The sequence below is a fragment of the Brachionichthys hirsutus genome, chromosome 5 (genome assembly GCF_040956055.1).
Source record: "Brachionichthys hirsutus isolate HB-005 chromosome 5, CSIRO-AGI_Bhir_v1, whole genome shotgun sequence".
NCBI lineage: Eukaryota > Metazoa > Chordata > Actinopteri > Lophiiformes > Brachionichthyidae > Brachionichthys > Brachionichthys hirsutus.
The window spans coordinates 3706378-3721232 of record NC_090901.1 but is presented as its reverse complement, the minus strand read 5'-3'; the positions used below and the strand labels follow the sequence as shown (position 1 = coordinate 3721232).

Here is a 14855-nt window from a genome sequence, read left to right as displayed (position 1 = left end):
TAAGTAAACACTCTGGAATTTGTCCTCGTATTACAAGACCTTTACCGGCAGATGGAGTTTGCACAGTAATTATGGAACAGGTTGTCTTAAATCGTAAGGTTCATAGTTCATTTTGAGCTAAGAAAACAGTCACATCATGGCATTCAAATTAAATACCGTTGTACTGAAAACTTATCTGTGTAAAGAACGAAACCCCCCGAACCTCTTTACTGTGACATTTAACAACCCTGTACACACTTATATTAAAATTAGATATAATTTGTGTTGTTTCATTCTATTTTTAATTTCAATTGTATCGTGCTCGCTCATTCAACATCTCATCTTTGTTTTTATTTGTTGAGCAGTTTTGGAAACTTGCAGGATTGCAGTTACCTTGTACTTTTAAAGTCTGTGTAAAGTGGCAGACATAGAAGTACTAACCATTTTTTTGAGAACTAAATTAAGTTAATGGGATTCTTCAAGAACTCCCCATACTGAATAATCGATCATACGGAGTGCTATCTGTTACCGGTTACCCATGGTGCATGAATAATTCCTTACACCACACCTGTGTGGTGTCATTGTTGACGGAGCAACAATGACACCACACAGTGAGCAAAGTTATTTTACCACTACTAAATGTCAACTCCAAAAACTTACAGTTTTAAATGTTTTTTGTTGGGGTATTTTTCTTCTTCTTTTTTTTCTGATACTTGACTGCAGTTATGAATTAAAAAGTAATACTTTGCAACATTATAACACACGCATACATATTCAATGAGGTTTTGTTTGTTGTTGTAATGCTCTGTTCGTGCCGGGAGGGGCGCTGCGGCGCAGTTCAGCCCCCGGATGTTGAATGAATATGCAGTGGGGTTTTGTTTGTTGTTGTAATACTCTGTTCGTGCTGGGGGGGCGCTGCGGCGCAGTTCAGCCCCCGGATGTTGAATATGCAGTGAAAGTGATCGGTCGAACCGGGACAAGTAAAAACCTGCCGTACTTCACACACGCACAGCGTCCAATGTCCGTGTTGAACATGGAGCACTGCGGCATCACGTCGTCCAAGACGGTCCTGGTCTTCCTGAACCTGATATTTTGGGTAGGTCTGGAGGTTGTTTACAATTTTAAACGTGCGTCACACACGTAGCTTATCAGCTAGCTAGCTGTGTAGCCAGGTAGCTGGAACCTGCCTTTGTCTAGAAGGCAGGAGAAAACACATTAATTGGGGTATATTATGTTAAGGCGCATTAATGTTCCCAAAACTTGAAAAACATTTCTCCTAGAATGTAATGCTATACCAATAATTGTACTGTCGAAACTGGCTAGCCAGTTGTGAAAACACAGCTTGAATTTGCGCAGGGCGTTTATGATTTCAGCGTTATAACCATATCCTGACGGAGCAACAATGGCAGACTATCAGATTACTTTGTGTTGCAGATCCTGCTGCGTTTATTAGCTCTCCTTTAGCAACATGTTTGTTTTGTTGCGCTACTGGCCTGGCAAGAATATTATCCCGTTCTCAATTGTTTTTGGAGATCCATGTGCATGAGGTAAAGAACAATCTCCTTAGTCTTGAGCTAAAGTTGAGTAATGTACTGATCAATGGATTGCTGAATGACACGCACAATGCTCTAGTGGATGTGCACCGTAGGTTGGTATTCACAGGAGGTTGTGGATCTCAGAGCTTGTTTTTTGGATGAAGGGGCATCGCTGTGATATTATGGATGTGAAAAAAATCCTGCTATGTTCAATCTAAATAATAGAGGTTGTTCAAACTGTAACATGATATTTTACTGGTGTGCAACAGGTCAGTGCTTTGACACATGCATCTAAGATATGTCCGGTCATGCCCCTGATGTTGTGTACTGTAATGTCATGTTGCAACATCTTGAATTTAGATTTCTTGAATCACGAAGCGTCCTCATTTCATTGCACCCGCAGGCTGCTGCCGGCATCCTCTGCTACGTTGGAGCCTATGTCTTCATTACATACGACGACTACGATCACTTCTTTGAGGACGTGTACACTTTCATCCCGGCGGTGACTATCATTGCCGTTGGAGCTATCCTTTTCATCATCGGGCTCATCGGATGCTGTGCCACCGTGAGAGAGAGCTACTGTGGACTTACAACGGTCAGCGACTCGGTTTACAGCTGGTTGGATGAAGTTACTGATAAATAGTGTATTCATTGATGAATTAAAGATGAATTGTGGAACATGTTAAAGAAATATTGAATACTGTATCTGTGTATCCTCTGGCCACAGTTTGTCGTCATTCTCCTGCTGGTTTTCATGACGGAAGTGGTCGTGGTGGTTCTCGGATACGTTTACAGAGCAAGGGTGAGTAACTGAAAATGACAAATGTTGAACGGATCACAGCAAACCGGGAGATCAGCAATCATCTTGCAATGTTTTTTTTTTTCTTTTCTTTTTTTGATCATGTTGTGTTGCACCGGAGACGCATTTTAAATCTAATACTGTTAAATCATTCCTAGGTTGAAGATGAAGTTAATAATTCCATTAAGAAAGTGTACAACGAGTATAACGGCACCAACAGCAACGCCCAGAGTCGTGCCATCGATTATGTCCAGAGACAGGTGATCCTCTATACACCGAGCACCTGTGGGAACCCGCTGGACTGGACTGAGTCAGTCGTTGACGTTTCTGTTGCTTTCATTTTCAAAGCTTCAGTGTTGTGGGATCCACAACTACACGGACTGGCAGTATACAAGCTGGTTCCAAGAATCTAAAAACAACAACGTGCCCGTCAGCTGCTGCAGAAACGGTGTTGGAAGCTGCACTGGGTCCCTCACGCACCCTGAAGATCTCTATTCAGAAGTAAAAACCAGCCTTAAATGTTTTCAAAATGTTACACTGACCACTCAGAGAAGAGACGCGTTTCTGTTTCAGGTGTTTGAATATATCTCTGTGTGTGTGCAGGGCTGTGAAGTTCTGGTGGTGGCCGTGTTGAAGGACATCATGATGTACGTCATCTGGACTGCGCTGGCCTTTGCTGTCATTCAGGTGTGTAACTTTCATCAGAATCATCAACACGGGGCTCTAAATTATTTAAAGTAAGAGTCCCATGTTGGCGAGGGATGTTAATAGTGTTGTTGTTGTTGTTGTTGTTTTAACCCCTTACTGCCGTGTCTTCCCTTTAGATGCTGGGGATGTTGTGCGCTGGCGTCGTGTTATGTCGCAGTGGCACAGATCCTCCCTATGAGCCTCTGGTTACGGGAGGAGTCCACGCATGAAGGAGAACATTTCTCACCATCGTCGTGCACACTTTGAGAATTACTCGTCATTGTTGAGATAATGAAAGTAATCTATTACTACTCTAACCAAACTGAAGTTACACCTTTTACAACAAGACTTTTGGCCAAATTCTTTAACGGTCGAAAGTGAGATGTGGACGGGGTCATTTCCTCATATCTTAGTTTGCACTATGTATATTGCTTTCAGTATTTTATATTTAAATCTGTCATGTACTTGAAATACTGTATATATTTACCTTGTACATGTACTACTTCTGCTGCTGCCACTATTATGACTCAGTTTTTGGTTAAAGTTTACCTTTCCCCAGGAGTATTCTGTGAAGTAATGATGAACAACACAGCTCTTACTGTAATCTGACTGGTTTGCTCTCTTAATAATCAATCCTTATCGTCCCCTTCAGTATTTGGGATTTTTCAAGAAGGTATAAATTCTTAACTCTGGATTGAAACTGTCCTGTAGCTACTTTTTGTTTCGTTTTTTAGCTCAACTGTCAACTCATGGTAGTTTTAGATTTTGATTTGCGGATATGAAGCAATGTAAGGACACAGGAATGTAAATAAAATGTGGAATAAGATTGAAATCAAGTTTTCAGATTTATTAGAATGTAAGTATTATAAAATCTTAATGCAGTGTTTGCGTAGCTGTACAAGATGGGATCTTTCTTTTCTGACTGGATAAAGCAGCTCGCAGCTGCTGGCGTTTGACGACCGAGGAACTCAACTCGGGCCCAGAAACGGGTGGTTAAGGTTCAGGGGTCTCCCATGAGGGAGGGGGGGCTTAAGGGGCAATGTATTCAATCAGATACAGTCGTTTGTGGTTAGAAATGATAGACTTCTTAGTGAAGTTGTGCATCAGATTTTTAAATCGAGTCGAGATTAATGATATTGTTTCCCACAGATTATTTTGAAATCATGAGATCTTCAGCTGTTCTCGTGCAACTGAATGTGCCCTAGGTTTAATGTGTAAAACCACAAAAATGCCTCTCATAGCATGAATCAGGATGATTTGTGCGGCTGCCCAGCATATCACAGCCACAGGCTGAAATGCAAGAGCATGAGATAAGCATGCTTACGTAAGCGTCTTCTTTTGGCGTGTCCCTCAGGGCTCGCCACAGCAAATCAATCTGATACACTATTTTATTTTACATTTTATTTAAGCTTCCACATTCTAATTGTGCTTCCATATTATCTATAATTCCACAATGCGGAATTCTCTTAATAGCTGTGCAGAAATTGACTGCAAAATGTGAGCGGTTTATTATATATAGTGTAAACGTTATGACGGAAGATAGAGAAATATAACATGACATTTGGCCTTAAAAACATTCAGTCACAAGTTGTGACTGGTCTGATTTAAGTGCATTGACATCGACTCGCCTGCAGATGGCAGTCGATTGCATGACAACAGTTGTTTAGGTTTAGGAGTATAAATACTAAATACTAAGTATTTAGGAGTATAATATCTGTTTTATTATGTCCACGGCGGGTGTTGCTCAGTCTGGCATGTTTTGCTTGTGCAGATTTGTTCTTTTTTATTTTTTTATTTAGCTGGTATTGTGTATAAGTTAATCAGGCCTATAAACACACTTGTGATTTTTTCATGCATTTGTCTCAAAAAAAGTGTAATCTAAGATTTCTGGATTAGAGACATATAATTTGAGAAAATCTATCTAATTTCATAATTAAAGTAATCATTCTCTGGGCTTGTGTGTCTGAACACATTGCGTCATAATAAATTAATGCGGGACATTAACGCGCAGAGAAAACGCCACGCACACTCCCGTTGGCTGATTCTGACGCCAGTTTTCATCGGGACCCGCCCGCTCGCTCGCGTCGTGGCGGTGAATGGAGAGAGAGATAATCCTCCTCCGCTCCACCACGGACGCGCCAGCCGGTCTGAGCTGCGTCTCTCTGGATCTGGATGCGCGCGTCCTTGGAATCTGCTCCAAGCGCGGGCCCCACTTGCGTGAAAACTTAACGGTAGAACAATGACGCACGCCTCGGCGGGTCAATCCGCGGCCGCTGGCCGTGCAGCGGACCGGGGATGGCGGTCAGTGTGACGACATTCACCGTTTATTGTTCTGGTCTCAGACACACAGAGAGAGAGAGAAAAGCCAGAAGATGTTGAGCCGATTGATGAGTGGCAGCATCAGGAATCTGGAGCGGGAATACAGCTGCACCGTGAGGCTGCTGGACGACACGGAATACACGTGCAGCATTCAGGTAAGTCACCTGTTCGCCCCCCCCCCCCCCCCCCAGCAGGTGCATGTCCCGCATCTGGTTTCAGGGGGAATCGTTCAGCATCAGCAGCTTTAAGTAGAGTTGATTATTCTCATTAATGATGAGGAATATATTCCCCACATATAAGAACCCTTCATCACCAGAACGCGGGAGGGAAGAAGAGAAGAGAGCCGGAGGCAGAAATATGTCTCAAGCTCAGGTTGAGGGATGTCAAAAGCGCACTGAGCTTTGAAATGTGTTTGGTTTACTATATTATTACTGGTTCATCGTTAATGCACAATGTGTGTGTGTGCATGTGTGTGTGTGTGTGTGTGTAGGTGTGTGTCCCATTGCTGCTTCGACGACGCCTCATGCAGAACTGGCAGAAGCATATTTAAAACGTGCCTTGTGATGACGCGCCTTCATGCAAGGCTCTGAATGAAACGATCCTTTTCTCTACGGTGTAAAACAAACTGTTGATTCAGCTGCTTGTGAAGATGAAAACAGAAGAGGGCCATGATTATTATGAACCCCCCCCCCCCCCTCTCTTGCTTCTGTTTCGCTGCTACAGACATCACTTTGATAATACTGCAGTTTTAAATTCATTCTGATTTTGCAGGGGGGGGGGGGGGGGCTGTGTCACATCATGTGGGCTTCAAGACGGAATTGCTGCCTTTGTTGATTCTCTTCGGCTGGAAGAAAACCTGAGGAAATCCTGGCTCGTCAGCAACACGTAGAGACATGGAAGGAAACGCCTGACTTGCAATGCAAAGCAACAATGAGACATGCACCATTCTTTTCACTTTCACATTTAGTACCGCCTGCAGGCTGCAGAACCATTGCTGATGTTTCTTTGCTCATCAAGAAGCGCGGAATAGATCCTGCAATGGCTGCAGGACTGTGACTTCGTGCCCAGGTTTGTAAACAGACCTGTGCTGCTGCTGCTTGGGGAGCCGAGACCAGAGATGGAGCTGGGCCACAGCAGGTGTGCTGTTTTCGGCAGAGTGCTGGGGTACGGGCGGTCGACGTCAGCAGGGGAGGGGCAGTGAAAAGGCAGAATGCCCCGGCTCTACTGCGACTGTCCGGCATCCTGGGCTGGCTTTCTGTCACACCTGGCCCCCGGAGGGAGCCGATTGGATCACCTGACCTGTCAAGTCGCTCAAACGTTCAACTGCTTCCCTCTTTTCATGCATCAAGCCTGATTTAAAAACCAAAATCACCCTGGTTACCAGGACACCTAGACCAGGGAATGCAAAGCAAGCGGCATAACTAGGTCGTATGTTGTCAGTCTCACATGATTTCCACTCTGTGTGTTTGGTCTCGACTCCTCTTTTGTTTTCACGTGTGCTGAGATCTTATTCTCGCCGTTCTGCTTTCTGTTTCACTCGGACCAATTCCCCGAACTGTTTAAAGACTCTACAGAGTCCTTTCTCAGAGATTGAGCCAAGCATCCAGCGATGCTGCTTGTGTTGGGAAAACCTCCATCAGCAGAAGCATCCACAGAAAAAAAGAGAAAGCAGACATCCACAGCTGAGCATCGAGGGCAGAAAACATGCGCATATTTTAAAAGAGTGGCAGCTGCGATGCAAGATTTACATCCATGATTAATGCATATTTCCACTATGTTTGGGGGGGGGGGGAAGAAAAAAAGTGAGCAATCATAATTACGCCACCCTGCAGATTTAGCTCTCATCAGATTTATGGAGGTGCCTGAAATCCTGCGTTAACCTCAAGCTCAGTCTCAGACCAGTTCCTTACAGTTTTCATTATTATTATTATTAGATAGAGAATAAGAAAGTAGTAGAAGATACCAAATAGTTAAAGAAACTCAAGTTCTATTTGTTCTGCTCTCTTGGTAAACCCCCATATCACGTCTAACTTTGTCCTGCCAGATGGATTATTGGTTAGTGCAGTAGCAGGTTGTTGTTTTTAAGGTTGTGTCTTGCAGCTTGTGCATATAAAGCCCCCCCCCCCTTGCGGTAAGACACTCTCGCGCGGTTAGTTCCATATATTTCCTCGGGATTTCAATTCCTTTAGGATCTGCATATCCGTATGAAGAAATGAGACTGGAAGAGAAAGAATGACTGTATTTAGGGCCACGGGACGCTATTGTTAACCCCTTAAAGACTTGTCCTGCTTTGTACTGAAAGAAAGACGTGTGTATTTGAGCCCCTTTCCAGCCTTTTGTTTCTGAGTTTGTGTATTTTGTCATGGTTTAGCTGATCATTTCTTAACGTGCTTAAAGTAAAAGTGTGTGATTATTCCGGCGACCTAGATAATACTTATTGTCTACAATCTATTCTGTTACGGACTCAGTAAAATGCTTGTGTTTTGTGGCTCTACTTAATGAAAGCGTTATTAGTCTTACACCCTGTGTGAAACCTGTGATTTCCCCGGGCTCTTTAATAACTGTTTTGTTTGAGCAAACCCCCCCAAACACCAGCCTTCAAGCAGCGTCTGCTGACAGCTTGGTAGGTAGGTTGGTCGGGGGGGGTGTTTGGCCTGTGAGAGTTTATTGATGGAGGCTTTACTCTGAAGCATGGTGACACGGTCTCAGCTGTTGCTACGGTGACGCCACAGTTGCTCAAACACAGTGTGTGAGCTCACTTACTGGTCAGGATCCTTCTTACAAAGACTCGGCCGCTAGCTCTCCCAGGAAAGTAATTCTCTGGTTGGATGCTATTGGAGGACGCAGGTGGTGAGGAGACGGATGCTTATTGCCACGCCCACACAATCCAGGATGATCCTGGGACAGTCCCAAAGTTTCCCCTGATATGCATTCGGTCTTTGATGTCATGATCATATTCTGAGTTGACTATCAGGCTTTTTTTCACAGGAGACATTTTGATATTTCTCAGTAAAGCAGATGTAAATAATACTCGTACCACAACAAACTAAAATATCTGAACTAATATAGGCCGATGCCAAAAAGGATGCTTTCTTTGATATTGTATTTTGAAAGTTGTAGCATTGCTTTTGTTTTTGCGTGTAAAATTCGTCTTGTCATTTAGCATACCAAAGTTGTTTAATGCATTTAACAGCACAGACGAAGTAAAGCTGACGCGTTTGGGAGCTTGAAATATCTGATCAAAGAATAAGCAAATAAATACCAAACAACCAGATGTTCAGGAACAGAATTTGGTTCTTTTGGATCTTTTTTATTTGTGTGTTACTCTTGGGTGTAAATTTCTTTGACTACGCAAAGTAATAAGGGACACTTGGTATCCAGCTTGTGAATTATCAGTTAACACTGCAGCAAGGTCTCATCAGCAAAAATGTTTTATCATTTAGTTATCCGAGTTTTAGGTTCATCTGATTTAAAATGAATAAGATCTTGTGCAAGATTACACATTATCCAGAAAACCGTTTTTATTACAAGAGATTTCAACTCTTCTTCTTCTTCAAGACAAATTTGTTTTTCTGGTAAATTCAATTCATTATTCTGGCCCATTGTTCTAATCCCAGCTCTCATGCTTTTGCATTAGGGCTTCATTGCGTGTGTGCATTCTGCGCTCGCGGCGGCTGACATGCTGTTGCTGTGCTTTATATGAATGATTAAAATACGTGCCAGCCCTGAATGTTTCATGAGGAGTAACCTCTGGAGGACATCAGTTGTGTTTACTAGCATCTCTGTGCAGCAGCGTGACGATTGGCTGAACCTGCAACGCGTGGCTGCCGTCCAGGATTACATCACTGCAGCATCTTGCTACACAGGAGGGCGAACCTGAGAGCTCACCGCCCCCCCGGGGGGCTTTAACATTTGGGAGCAGATACTTGCCTCTTGCATTTTATAAACTGTGTCTGGTTGGTGATGACGGGGCCGATGCGTTGTGTTCTTCTCTTGGACCCTTCAAAGAGGAAAAGGGAACTGAATCTTTTCTTGGCCTGTTGCTTCCTGAATAATGGAGCTGAATACTACCACTGTACTTCCGTCTTGTCCCATGAGGGGTCGCCACAGCAAATCAACGTTCTCCACTTCACCCTGTCCTTTGCATCGTCCTCCCCGACACCAGCCACTCTCATGTCCTCCCTCACTACGTCCATGTATCTTCTCCTGGGTCGTCCTCTAGCCCTGTTCCCTGGCAGCTCCATCCTCAGCATCCTTCTACTGATATAGTCCCCGTCTCTCCTCTGGACATGTCCAAACCATCAAAGTCCGTCCTCTCTGACCTTGTCTCTAAAACGTCTAACCTTCACTGTCCCTCTGATTGTCTCATTTCTAATCTTGTCCAACCTCGTCACTGCCAAGGAGAACCTCAGCATCTTCATCTCCTCCACTTCTAGCTCCGCCTCCTGTCTTTTCCTCAGAGACACTGTCTCTAAGCCGTCCATCATGGCTGGCTTCACCACTGTCTTGTAGACCTTTGCCTTCATCCTTCACTCTGCACTGTTGACCCGAGGTAGCTGAAGTTCTCTACATCATATTCCAAAGGGAAATAATGTAGCTGAATATGAGATGCTAAATGACGTTGCACTCTCTCAAACACTCAATGATATATCCTACGCTAAGATTTCTGTCTATCGGGAAAGGAATCAGCACTTTTGTTTTGCTGCAAGATGCTGAGGCCACGAAATCAAGGAGCCAAATGGTCCTCTCATATTCCCCACTCTCTCTCTCTCTCTCTCTCTGTGTGTGTGTGTGCTTGATGGAGAGCAGGCAGGCTGTCTGTCTGTTCGGTGGCAGTCTGCTGAGCCCTCCATTGTGCTGTCTGGGATGAATTTTCTGACAAAGAGCAGCAGAGGGGGGCCTGAGGTTTTGTTCCACCTGGAAGCATGAATATTAAAGCTCCTACCTCGGTCACAGATCAAGAAGGATGTTTGAAACCTACAGCTACGATGCTCAGGAGTGAATCGCCACCTCCAGCGAGACAGTGAATCAGTCAGGAGCTAACACCAAACACTGACCTTGAAAGTTGCGATGGTAATTTGGCATCAGACAGAATATAAATTGCGTGTTACGTCAGGGTCAGCATTTCCTGAAGGATCTCCGTTAGTATTGGATGCTACGATAAGTGATGAGGCATTTTGTACAGAGCATTTTCTGTTTTGTAGCAGGCCTCATGATTTTCCTTTTGAGCCCACAGCATGGTTGACTGCAGCTTTGCAGACATCTGCTAATGGAGTTCACAAGAATGTGATTGTGTGTTAAGCGTAGCAAGACTGATAAACGCTCTGACATCTTTGCTGCCTATGACGTCCAGACTGCCAGCTCGTTCCTTCTGTGCAAGAATTCTAGCCTCAGCTCTGGAAACATGAGATTAATCACCACATTTGAAAAGTGATTTACTGTTTTTTATCTTAGCCTACTCATTTCTCTGAACAACGTCTACGATTTCTCGATGACTGAAATGATCTCTGTACATGGACAGACTATTAAAGTCGTTCGCCCCTAAAATTCTGGATTTAAATATCTCAGCTACTTTTTCCAGTTTATACAAATGCAAATTTAGAAGATGGGGAAAGACATTTTATTTCTGATATAGATAGAGGACTGTGTCAAACATCAGTCAATAATCGTCCGAGATATTGAGGAACACATTTTCATCAAGATCTGTCTGCTACTTTTTGAGTTCTCTTGCCAACAGACAAACAGCTGGCGATTACATAACCTCCGCCTCAGCAGGGGTAATAATCAATTGTGTATATAAAATACATTTTCTCTGCATTTTAACAGGATTGCTCTATTCTGCCTGTCTGTCTCACTCTTTTAATGCAGACGTTTTGTCCTTGTGTTTGTCTTTGGGCCTCTAACCTTTTTGCCGCGTAACAGAATCCATCCGTTGCATTCTGCTGCACTTGGTTTCCTCTTCAGATCGTCTTCCCACATTCAGAAATAAAAGGAGCCACGCATACGTTTGGTCTCTCTTTTACTTGTGAACAGTGCATGGTCATGCTTACCAGAATAAAGGCTGCTTTGTGATGGAGATTAATAATAATGCGGGTGTCATCGCCTCTTAGTTGAAAACAGACGTAAAACCCTGTCGCTCCTCTGTCGGCCAACCGGCCAACAGAGCGGTGACAACGGGAGTAATACTGATGAAGAGTGAGGTAGAGTGGATGATTTGATGTTGGGTCAACACTGCATCACTTGAGTTTGATATCTAATGAGGGAGTATTATTAAGAAGAGAGAGTAATCCGTATAATTGAAGCGATCTGTTTTTGCATGCTGGTTTTTCTCGCCTGATCTCGCCCTGATCTGCTCCGCGGCTCCGCGGGTCACCTCTCGTGTCTTTCAGGCTTGTAGTTCTGCTGCAGATTGCCTCACCGTGGGGATTTTGTGAGCTGGTGATTGCCTTTCATCCCCTTCTTCCCTCTCACTTTTCTTGCATCCATGCCTCATTGTGTCGAGCATTATTTGTCTCAGCAGATTTACCTACCTGGTGCTCAGCGTGCTCTGTGGGATTTTGTCTCTGTATCTGCAGTCACTGTGAAATAGATGTTTTGCTGCTGTCATTTATAACTTAAAAAAATATATATATTTTCCACGTCATTAGGAGTATTGTGTACTGTACAGTACTCTGTTTGGAGGAATGACTCATCACAGCTCATTATACAGTTTGGATTATCCCAAGATAAATCCAAGGCTCATTCCAAGGTTTACTGAAGTCTCTTTTGCAGTAATTTTGGATTTATTTATTTCATGCATCTTTTTCCTCTCTGCTTGTTTATAAGACTGCCATATTACTCATGGCATATTAATATGACTGGAATCATGACTTTCCGTGGGGTGGATGTCACATATAATGTATTTAGTCAAAAGACCTTGAAATGAATTTCCCACCGGCTTGTATTTATCGGAGTAAATTACTCTGAGTAGCATCTTATTTTCCCTTATATGAGTATATGTGTATTAATAGCTTGACCTCTGCATTTCCAGAAATCCCCCTATCTGGTCAGAGGGGGAAATTATTTCTTCTTCTATTCTTGATAAATCTTTTCTTTACCCTTTGATGGTTTCGCTCTCACTTCCGGAACTGTCTTCATCAGCTTTGTGGCAGCAAAAAAATGTAATCTTCTCCAGACAGCCCCACAGATGAGGTTGTGTGAGAATAAGCATGTATTTGTCAAGACTGTGTGGTTTTGGCTTTGTGTGTATTTCTTTGCTGTATCAATCAGAGTTTTGTTACATCGTATAATTAAATAAATGCTTTTGTGGCTTCTGTTGTTCCACGTGTATTTGGGGCTGCAGTTTACACTAATGGCTATTTCTGCATTCAATTAGTCTCCTTTTCTTTTGTGTGTGTGTGTGTGTGTGTCAGCAAGCAGTCAGAAGAGATGAGTGTCTCTGGAGAGGAGATAGATGAACACAAGCTAGACAAAGAGGCTGGCCAATGGACATTCCCAATAAGACACACACACACACACACAAAGCCAGCAGGGTCAATAAGAAAAAGATTAAAAGTTCAGTCCAGGTATTTGTAGCCAAAACATTGTTGAATCCAGTATTTTGTGAAAATAATATTAGCTTTGAGGCTAGCTCTATATCACGGGATAATTCCGTCCTCTGGGCATCTTGGATATCTCTGTCGTTTAATTGTTGTCAAAACATTTCACTAAAAGGTCAGGGAATAGCTGAATTCAGTAAAGTTCATTCTCTGGGGATCTTCAAGGTCAGAATAAAATGTCATGACGATCGATAGAATTGAGTGTTGAGTGTTTTTTTTTTTATTGTGGACCATAGTCGTGGCCAGATCCACCATGAGTGGGGTCGCTGCTGTAAGTGTTAGCATGAACACCCTCAGTTTATTATGTTTTCTAATTTGTCACTGAAAAGTAACAAAACACGATACGTGTGAGCTGAGACGCTCAGGAAATAATGTACGCCTTTAGGCCTTTAGTCACAGCTCTGGGGTCTTTGTCTGAGCAGACGGGCAGAGGTTTACCATATGGCAGCATCGTGGTGAGTGTGTGTGTGGGGGGGGGGGGGGTTGTTTTAACACTGCCCCTTCCCTGTTAATAAATGGTGTTCATGTAGCTCCCCACTATCCCCAGGGTGGGGGACAGGTGCCGCTGAAGATAATCAAGGCCCCGTTTGCACAGTGGCAGCACAACGCTCCAGTCATGTTGACGGGGGGATGATTGTTTGCCCCAGAGGGCTCTGGAGGGCTCTGGAGGGGTCTGGATGGGTCTGGGGGGGTACGTTATAAGGCAGGGACTGGCTGCATCTCCATGATGATTGTGCTGTGCGGCCCCGACATACAAACATGTGATAGATAGACATATAGATACTCCTAACATAATGACACAACATATAAACAATCTACAATCTACTAAACAATAACAACATATAAGTAAACATTCAACATATAGATACGCAACAAGTATAGAAATAAGCCACTAAGTATAAAATACTGACATAGACGCCTCCTCCAGCACCCTTATCGCCACCCTGGGCGCCACTCTTTCCCCCCCCTCCCAAGTGTTGCATTGCAGTGTTTGAGTTTTTAGTTTGCCCCCCCCCCCCAGCTAATACAGATGAATCCTGCTTTTGTTAATGGAGCTTCATGTCTCTCCTCAGGCCTGTTTGACTGCACACAATGCAAGAGGCAAAGCATTTTAAGAGGGCAGCACTGAATTCTCCCGTATTCTCTTTTTCTACTTTCATAATAAAAGAACACGTTGTTCTTTTATAATATGAGATTCATTCTGTCATTTTTAGTGAGAGGGAAAAGCTGCTGGATTGCAAATACGTTTGGATTAGTCCAATCAATAAAGAGATCAATTAATCAATGCATCCCGTGGACTGGTGGGACACTGATAATGCTGTGGTCCAGTTTGTGTTGAGCTATTTTTAGTGCAACTCTTTCCTTAGTGCAGGTACAAAGAATTTATTCTACAGAGGAGTTGGCCCAACCACCTCCACCCACCGGCTGCCTCGGGGACAATGCAGAGCTAATGAATCACGAGTCCATTCCGTGACTATCCTGGCCTGATCAGTCAGTGCTCTGCACACACACACTATGGGAAGATTTAATCATATAGTGTGTGTTTGTTAGATTGTGATTGCAAACACAGACGCTTCACTTACCATCTTTCAGGCCAATCCAATGATGGCTACGAATAAAATGCGACTTGCCAAACATCCAATCAACAGCTACAAAAATCTAAACAAAATATAAAACACACACTTTGATAAGAGGGAAACTATGGCATACAGGAATAATCATCACTCACATCTAACTAAGGTCTGAATTTTTTTTTAAATAAAACAACAGGAATAGGAAGACATGAAACCTCAATTAAAATGGATCTGAATTGAAGTCAAAAGCAATTTATTTCAACAAAGTCATATTTACGGTCCTCTTTCGCTTTCAATCCCTTTTTTGACAATCATACTTTCTAAAACAAGACGAGCTAAATATTTCTTCCGCTGGCCAGCGAGG

At 43.3% G+C, this 14855-nt stretch overlaps 2 protein-coding genes across 2 annotated transcripts in view; both read left to right on the top strand.

The window, feature by feature from the left end:
* Positions 1 to 945: 945 nt before the first annotated feature.
* On the top strand, positions 946 to 3832 carry tspan3a (tetraspanin 3a). Its single transcript, XM_068739143.1, has 7 exons — positions 946 to 1075; positions 1918 to 2109; positions 2242 to 2316; positions 2472 to 2573; positions 2662 to 2814; positions 2917 to 3000; positions 3138 to 3832. Exons 1-7 carry the CDS (start codon positions 998 to 1000, stop codon positions 3228 to 3230), a joined length of 777 nt encoding a protein of 258 aa, XP_068595244.1. The 5' UTR covers positions 946 to 997; the 3' UTR covers positions 3231 to 3832.
* A 1540-nt stretch (positions 3833 to 5372) lies between these two features.
* LOC137894434 (novel FERM domain containing protein) overlaps positions 5373 to 14855 on the top strand; it is a 28065-nt gene continuing 18582 nt past the window's right edge. Inside the window, exon 1 of the mRNA XM_068739912.1 lies at positions 5373 to 5474. Within this exon, the coding sequence (XP_068596013.1) occupies positions 5373 to 5474 (102 nt within the window). The remainder of the gene's footprint in view (positions 5475 to 14855) is intronic.

Bases quoted from the DNA above. Each gene is read 5' to 3' on its own strand.
- tspan3a (XM_068739143.1), top strand. From the start codon at position 998: ATGTCCGTGTTGAACATGGAGCACTGCGGCATCACGTCGTCCAAGACG. The intron at 2,110-2,241 runs GTCAGCGACTCG...CTCTGGCCACAG, and splicing joins GCTACTGTGGACTTACAACG to TTTGTCGTCATTCTCCTGCT. The intron at 3,001-3,137 runs GTGTGTAACTTT...TCTTCCCTTTAG, and splicing joins TGGCCTTTGCTGTCATTCAG to ATGCTGGGGATGTTGTGCGC.